Source organism: Crassostrea angulata, chromosome 7, assembly GCF_025612915.1.
Source record: "Crassostrea angulata isolate pt1a10 chromosome 7, ASM2561291v2, whole genome shotgun sequence".
In the NCBI taxonomy this organism is placed as follows: Eukaryota; Metazoa; Mollusca; class Bivalvia; order Ostreida; family Ostreidae; genus Magallana; species Magallana angulata.
In genome coordinates, this window is record NC_069117.1 from 22150863 (window position 1) to 22160054 (window position 9192).

Here is a 9192-nt window from a genome sequence, read left to right on the forward strand (position 1 = left end):
ACGGAGCTTAATCATACTGTTATGTGAATTTCTTATAAGCTTAATATAATATTGCCTTCGTCTTTTTATATTTAGATTTTACAAGATTATTCCTATAACATCGGTTTTCTATTGCTTATAAGATCATTTTTTATGCAAAGAACAGGGATTAGAACTGTGCATGACAATCGAAGGGGAAAAACAATTATTTTTTTTAAAATAGTAATGTTTGCTAAATTTTAAGATATACGCAGAATTAGATTGAAGGCGTGTCTGTTTTGAAAAGACAAGACTCGACAGTTTATTTAATTGTAGTTATTTGGTGTCTGGAGTAGACAAAGATGATATTTGCCTGGATATAGATCACTCCACTTTTCACTATATATATTTCTATACCAAAAACTTGTGAACATTTTGTCCACGATACCATATCGAAAGTGAAAGGATAATTAAAGCATAATTTGTTGCTATTTATTTCAGTGCTTCAGCAGTTGTTTCTATTTGGGACAAACACATTATATTTTCTATTGATAAAAGTAAATAAGAATAGAAAAAAGGGATTTTTAAAATGATGTTAAATTTCTTGAAGTAAATTTTAACACTTTTAAGAATTACGAAGAAACTAATTTAATGTGTATGTTTCTGTTATAGAAAGAACAAACACTACATTAAACTTAAGAACACTTGTCCTGGACATCTAAGGCAGTTCGTGCGGCATACCTTTATAGGCTGTCGCTATGTTTATTTCATGACAGATAAGGTTATTTTCAGTTTTGTACGTATTTTCTATTCTTTAGTGTGTGTGTGTGTATTTAACGATTACATGTAGTTTGGGGAATAAACTATTATAACCCACTCTGTCTTATCTGCCCACCTGTCCTGGCAGTTGCGCACTATTTCTACAACGATGTCCCGAAAGGTCACGAATATCTTTTGTGTAGTAGGTACTGTATTTTTCACGTTTTTCATTTATTCCAATGGTATTAACCGGAGAACATTTAATTTTATTGATAGTTGTTGAATTTATTGTTAAATAAACTACAAAGATACCAGTTTTTTTTTTCCTTTTCACATTAAGAGATTTGTAAATACATATAATTGAGGCTTGTTTTATGGTCTGTTATGCAAGATAATCACATCACTTATTGAATGATATAATTTTAGGGCTGTTTGTCATTATCTCCAACCGGCCCGTAGAGAGTTTTGGAATACCTGGTAAGACTTTTGATATCCACGTACGTTAGGCGCAAAAATTCTCTCTTATACTTTAAGACTGAATATTTTAACGAGGTAAAAAGTGATATTTTAATCCAACAATTTGTTTTAATTAGTGTGTGTTTTTATAAATTATTTTCTTTTTGTGGAAATAAAGAGTACAGAGAAACAATGTTTACCATTGTGCTGCCTTCATTTAAAACCGGGACTTTTGCAATATAATAACTCTCTTAAGACTTGAAATTATTTTTTTTCCTACACAAACATTTCCACATAGATAAAAAATAAATCGCAGTGCCTGAATTAATGATATTATGTTTATTTATAGATGCACTGGGGGCGTATCCAGGGATCCGCTCCATTATCGATACAGCCGAGTGTTATCGTAAGAACTTCGAACACTCTTATAAAAAAAAGAAAGGATGTCGAGAATTTTTTTTAATAATGATAATGTGTTTCAATTAGATAAGTACCTTAAAGTCCAACAGAAAAACAAGAAAAATTGATAATCGTGAGTGTATGGTTTGTGTGTGCTTTTTAATGATGCAAATTGTACACTCGAATTTGTACAAATACAAACTGAATTCCACTATTCCCTGTTCGTACTTTGAGGTAATCTAAAATTCATCTCAAACAATAGCAAGCAACAATATCGATAACAAACTATGTGTGTATGATTTGATTTGATTTTTTTTATATAGAACTTAAATGCTTTACTTTTTAAATTCTTTTTTGATAGTCAATTTTTGTTAAGGAAAAAAACTTTGAATTGAGGTCGTTATGAACGCGTCGGACTTTGTATTTATGTTAATAATTCATTAAAGAAATTTTTAATTGTACTCAAATAATTCATCGACAGAAAATTGAATATACCTATCTTGAAAAGGTTTTCACGTGTAAAATCAAGTCTAATTGCTTCGTTAGATTTGTAATTTTCAGAGATATATAAACGGTATTTTCAAAGAAACGGGGAAATATCTAATAAGTATTCTTTAAGTACATGGTATTGAACAAAAATAATAAGAATAATTTTATTTCTCAGATACTGGAGGTATTTTGATGTATTGGGATCCACACGTTCCACAACATGCTCACGGTATGTTTATGGCCTTGTTGTAGCAATAACAACCCTATTTTGCTGATAATAATACCCTTTATTATCTGCATGTATGAATCTTATCTACCATAATTATAAATTGTCACCTAATGTTATAAATCTAACTCTCCGTGGGAAATCATTAGATTCCACTGATTATACATTGTGCGTATTAACGGAAATTAGCTATATATACGAGGGATAATCAGAAAGTTCGTGGACTTGAACACCATAAACAAAAAATAAATAAACAGTAGATTGCAATTAATTTCATGTTACTAAATTACGTTTCAGTGTGGAAAGTTTCAAGTTATAAGCTCATCAAAAAGCTTACTCATTTGACGTTCTTTGCACTCAACTATTTCTATTGTCTTGAAAAAAAAGGGAAAAAAAATTAACCATCAAACTACTTTAAAACAAAGGGAAAAAACTGAACCACTCCTTGTCATATTAAAGTGACGCTATCTGAACCATTGTGTCTTTGAATGGGAGATGATGCAATGAATTCATTCATCTGACAGCGTTGTTTGTTCACGTCATCAACGTTACATTTCTTTGTTCGACTTTTGAAGATGATATTCTTTTTTCGTTAACAATTCATTCTCTTTCTTCTTTGAAGAATTTATGCTCATGTGAGAAATACAGGAATTGGAACACTTTTTACGATACACTTTCTTTGCGAAACTGATGAACATAAAGACAACTCGAAAACAGATTTAAATAACATTGCAAAAACACTTTACATTGTCTAATTTTTGTCCATATATTTGTATACCGAATTTCATTTTTGTAACTTTGTTAACGAGGAATTTTATAACATCAGTTGACATTTTTTAACATCTTTCGTATATTCAACCACTACATGGTGTTTTAATTACTACAACAATTGATATTGTAAAAGGTATATAACGTAAAATGTTTGGTTCTCATTATTTTATGAATTTCAGCGTTGCAGACGGTATACGAATACATTGTGGCACACCTGTATAGCCCCGTAGAGGGTTGTTGTCTCCAAGGTAAGTACTACATGAAGTCTGTGATGGAAGTCACGCCTTGACGGTTAATTGTCCATGAATTCTTCAGTTCTAAAGCCATTGCTGGTCATAAAACGAAATGATCGGTTCAAGTTCAGAGCTTCAATGTGACTAGATTGTGAAACCAATTAACCGTCATATTTAATTTCAAATCATTTTAATATAAGAACAAGAGTGTTACCACTATCCAGTGACACTGATGACAAAGCAGATTTTTATTAATTTATCTTCAATTCGTGTCAAGAAAAGAGTCCAATTTTGACCTCAAAAGGCTAGCTGATTTCCATTCACAGACAGTTGGTGATAAGAGGGAAAAGCCATGACACTCAATAGATCTAAATGTGGAAAAATGTACAGTTTGTTGTGATATAACTTAGTTACATAAACACGTTTTGAATTAGATTAGGAAGCATTTTTCTCAATCAAGTACTATATTTAGGGCCTAGAAGAATATTTTTTTCTTTTTCTGTATTTATGTATATTAGGTAATTGCATCTATATTCGAATTTTCATCTTGTGTATAATTGAATAAAAGATAGATACACTCGTGTACTTGTATGTGTACATAACTTATAAAAGTGTTTTACTTGTGTCTTCAGGAGGCTATCCTAGTGATTTCATCGAAGCTTTCAGCAACGGAATGTGGATGGTTCCAAATGGTTAAAAGATTATAACAGCTTTCTTATCTTCACAAATTTGTTTAATGAAAGACAAAAAAGAGGAAATGTCAAATTTTTATGAATATAATTATCAGTTACATTCAACGATCATTTACATAACATGTGCTACATATTTTTTTTTATCTTACATATAGTTAAAAGATTGGAAGAGAGAATTCGACATCTCAGTCATGGATGTAGGGAAATGTTAGCAGGATCAATGGAATGTTAGTTCCTTATTTTAAATTCAAATTCATGAATTGTTGTATGCTCTTTACAACAGGATTTGCGCGATAATTTTTATTTGTTTTATTCACCTATATGCGTAAACAAACTTAAAAGGTAAAATCCAAATAAAGTTTAGGCTGCTCGCGGTTTTAATGCTTGCGAGACAAAATATTTTCTTTTGTGTTTTATACGGATATGAAAGAAGCTAGCATTACAAAAAGAAAATACATGACACAACTCGCGTTAGCGGGTTATCTACTAGTAACTTTTTTCTGCAATGATTGCAACTTGACATTATTTTCACAAGGACAGCGTATCGTAACGAGTGTTACAATCACTGTTTTCAAATGGCTTAAAATCTATTAAGATGAAAGAAAAAATGTTTTTTTTATGACGACATAAAGCATAAATACTTTTGTAAAGTTCTTCATAAGTTCTATTTTTAATCTTTGCCAGCGATGAAGTGAAGAAAAAGAACAACTGATAGGCAGACGAACGAGTCTTTCTGCAAATTTTATATCATATTTCAAGGCAAAAAATATACAAAATTATTCGCATTTTGTAACTTATGGCAAGATTTTTTTTCTGTGTAATGGTGGGATTGCCAGGGGAGAATACTTCGTGTCTACCGCCAAACGCAACTGAAAGCTACTGAAACTTTCCACACAAACAGTAAATACGAGTTACAAAAATCCGTTCGAAATTGATAATAATCAACTGATTTTTTTTTCTTGTTTAACTGTATTAGTCAACGAACTTTATGATAACCACTCGCTTGTACATGTAATTAAATACATCCTGGTGTGGTGATTAAACACTATGAAAGAATGCAGCTTTAGATTAACTTGGCACATTTATACTGTAGTAAGAATTACTATGACATTAACATAATTACAACAGACTGATTGTCTTGGTTTATGGTGTTAGTCTAAGGATTTTTTGATAAATAAAATGAAAGTAATGAAATACATCGTGGCGATGTATTAAATTAATTAACACTATGGTTGAAACTGTAGACTAAATTAGCCTGGCGCAGATGATTTTGAGCAGTGCGAGTCCATCAACTTGTAAATATTTTGTTTAACCTAATATATTTCTCGATAAATCATGTTGAAGTCACTGCTAGTACGCTCTACTAGTTGATATGGACAATAAATATTGCTATATTATTATGTTATGCAGCATGTTGGATTATGAGGCGCATTTTTCAATAATCAATAGGAATTTCATTGGTGTGTCCAAATTAAGCGTTCCAGAAGAATATGTCTTTTTGTTTCAGATTTACATGTTGTCCGTAAAGTGTCGCATCCAAAACCTACAACCACCACAACAACCACCAAACCGCCACCGACAACGACAACAACAACAACAACAACAACAACCACTACTACCACCCCACGTCCCACCCACGCTCCTACCGGTAATCACTATTTTTAATTATAGAACTTTTATAATAGAGTTATATAATGAATGCTACTTTTAAATAATGTAAACTAAAGAGTCTCTTGATATTTTTTTTTCAATACTTTTGTCATCGAAATGGCAGGCAGGGATCCGTAGTAAGTTTTTTTTTTTTTACTAAACATGTATCTAATCGTTGAGGATGGGGATCCCTCAATTGTATTACCTATTTTCTGTGTGAATATGTTACTTGAAACAATATGTTGTTTGTATTTATGATTTAAGATGATAACGTTATTAGGAGAGTTATTTGAGAGAGAGAGAGAGAGAGAGAGAGAGAGAGAGAGAGAGAGAGAGAGAGAGAGAGAGTAATTATATTGTTCAAATAAAACCACAAATAATTAGGAATAGCTTTGATTTAAAATTAACTAATATATAAATAGTGCCTGTTTGGGAGGGTAACAGTTGAAATTGACACCCCGAGAAAACCATTGTCAACCGACGCGAAGCGGAGGTTGACAATGGTTTTCGAGGGGTGTCAATTTCAACTGTTATCCTCCCAAACAGGCACTATTTATTTTGTTATACTGAATGTCTTAATTTTAAAGAAAATTTTACTGCTTTTATATAGGAATAACGTAAATTCTACAGCGAACCGTACGCGCATAATTTTCGCGCATGTAACATTTTTTTAATGTTACCCGTTGCTAAGTGCGTTGCTAACGCTGAGGGTAATAGAAAATATTATTAACTGCGTCTTGACCAATCAGATTTCAGTATTTAACATGAAAGTATAACAACAGGTAATAGCATAAATACATTTTATTGCGAAATACTGAAGGTTTTGAATTTTCATATCGTCTAAAAAGGAAGTTAAGAATAAAATTATTTTTTTAATTGGTACATGTACCTTAAATAAAGTCTTCTTAATACATCTGAAACTTATTTAGCTATTTGTATATAGAATTTTGTTGTTAGAAAAATATACGAGTTAACTTTTCTTAACCTTACTTCTGAAATAATATTCGTAACATATCCATCAGAGATTGTTTTATTCCACTAATTAAAAGCGAAAAAAATGATTGAATATTCAAGGAGTTGGTTGTCCAACATGCGACCCAAGTTTGAATTGTGTGTGGAGCAATCACTGTGGGGCTACACAGGTGTGTTTGGTTAGGTCCTATCCGAACTACCCATTTTCTACACATTGTGCAGAGGTAAGTATTATGATTATTGTTTTAGGTCTTATTAACCTATAATTTTCTTTCAAATTCAGAATGTAAACAAAGACATGAGCTGAACTTTGTATACATTTAAGCAATGCTTTCTTTGGTGAGTCATGCGGAATATGAAGGTGGCGACATTGCAGATAAAATATATAACCCGCGTTATTGTCTAAGTTTCCGTAAGAAATAGAGGGCATACTCGGTAGATATAAACGAAATCTCACTTTTAATTCGATTCCTGACACTCAAATTTTGGCTGACCATTAGTATTAGAAATACTTTACTAAGGCATTGTAAGCATAAAAACAGGGGGGGGGGGGGATTGATCCAAATTTAGGCCATGCCCCTTAAAGCATACATATCAGATTATTTATTATGGGTTGTTTTTTTTTCTAACATCCGCCCTAGAATCGGAAACATTTGTGTCTGCAGTCATGTTTTGATGTACTAGATTTTATCTCGATTGCTATATCATGTGAATTATATGTTGTTTTTATTTTTTTTAAACAGAAACTAGACTGCAAGCTCATGAAACAGCTAGCAACAGGAGGAGAAATATTTTGCTGCGAAGATGAAGCTTGCGTCCATAGTATCCTCGGAGTTTGATAACTCAGATGTAATCGAGCATAATAAAACATCAATCTATTCATTATAAAGTGATTTTGATTTCATTTTGATATGTCTTTGATATGTAAACTAATATAATATATAAAATGTTTAGAGACATCGATAATTCTTTGAAAATTTTTTGGTCATGGAAAAATATATTAGATATTTAACCGACACAGAGAAAAAAATGTACTTGGTGTCATTATTTACAAAGAACATTTTCTTAAATATAAACCTGAACAACTGTTTTGATATTCATTGCTGCCCACATATCTAGAGCTTACAAAACTTTGTGTGCAACAGTAATTGTTGCAAAAATAAAAATAACAAATGTTGATTCTGTATATAGTAAGTGCTATCATTTCAATATTAGCTGTATTAGTTCTAATTTTTTGTTTGTGCGTTTTACAAACAAGATGGAATGACTTCCGTGCTCTTGCTAGTTCAAGGTTAAAAAACTGCTATGCCTAGTTTAGATTTTGCCACGTGCAATTTATTGCTACATGTATATGATATATAGTTCCCATACATAAGCAGTTGCTCATTACTTCTAAATTTCATTCTAGTAAATTTTGATTTTACTGAGTAAGGGTCAATACAAAATTGGAAAAATGCCCTACTGTATATTTTGTATAAATTTATTTCCACCTAGTAAATTTAAAGTATAACAAAGTTTAACAAATGACACTGCATAGATCTCATGCCCACATCAGCAAAATATTAATGTCTTGTCGTTACATATGGTAGTTCTAAGTACTTAAAAATTATAGTTGGACTCAATTAACTCGATGTTAAGAGGAGTGTCTGTCATCGTTTACATATGTGGACCAACTTGTCAACATTCCTTGAACTTGTTCAAGCCAAAACTTGTCGAAACTGTTGTTAAAAGATAAAAAAAAATCAATAGATACGATGTTTTACATGTTGTTTTATATGCAAGTTGTGCAAACAAGTACAGAACAATGCCTTTTTAATTACTTGGAACTGCATCTGCACACTAGCACACTAATTTGAAGATTTAATAATCTTTAAGATTATGAATTGGTCCACATAAATATATGCAAGATACATTTTCCTTCAATATCATAAATAACCCGCCATAACACTGGAACTCTTTACTTTTGATGGACAATTTTCATTCCTGTTTTTGATCATAATCATCTTTTGCTATATGTGTCTACTTAACAGAAGATTTGAATTGCAAATTTTTAACCCAAAAATAGGAACCTTCTGGGTAGGGATAGGTAGGGTGGATTTCCTAATTTTTAGCTCACCTGAGCTGAAAGCTCAAGTGAGCTATTCTGATCACATTTTGTCCGTCGTCCGTCTGTCCGTCCGTCCGTCTGTAAACTTTTTACATTTTGAACTTCTTCTCTAAAACCGCTTATCCAATTTCAACCAAATTTGGCACAAAGCATCCTTATGGGAGGGCGAATATAAATTGCAGAAATAAAAGTCCGATCTGTATTTAAAGCGAAGAAATCCTTGAAAATGTAGAAAAAGGGGGATGCATTTTTAAAAATCTTCTTTTCAAGAACTTCTGAGTCCAATTCAACGTAGTTTAGCATAAATTATCCTTATGGGAAGGAAAATATAAATTGCAAAAATTAAGGGCTAATTCTGTTTCAAATCTGAGTTATTACGAAAATAATAATAAAGGAAAGGCGTATTTCAATCAGTTTAATAGCTTCGGGTTCGGCATCTGGTAAAATGGGTAGGCAAGACTTGGCCTGGGCAAAACAAAA

At 31.7% G+C, this 9192-nt stretch overlaps 1 protein-coding gene across 1 annotated transcript; it reads left to right on the plus strand.

Annotated features, from left to right (window-relative positions):
* Nucleotides 1-779: 779 nt before the first annotated feature.
* LOC128155193 (uncharacterized) lies at nt 780-7494 on the plus strand. Its single transcript, XM_052816795.1, has 10 exons — nt 780-923; nt 1144-1194; nt 1523-1579; nt 2237-2290; nt 3238-3306; nt 3924-3983; nt 4139-4210; nt 5491-5631; nt 6708-6829; nt 7349-7494. The coding sequence occupies exons 1-10, from the start codon at nt 887-889 to the stop codon at nt 7442-7444; spliced, it is 759 nt and encodes a 252-aa protein (XP_052672755.1). The 5' UTR covers nt 780-886; the 3' UTR covers nt 7445-7494.
* The last annotated feature ends 1698 nt before the right edge of the window (nt 7495-9192 follow it).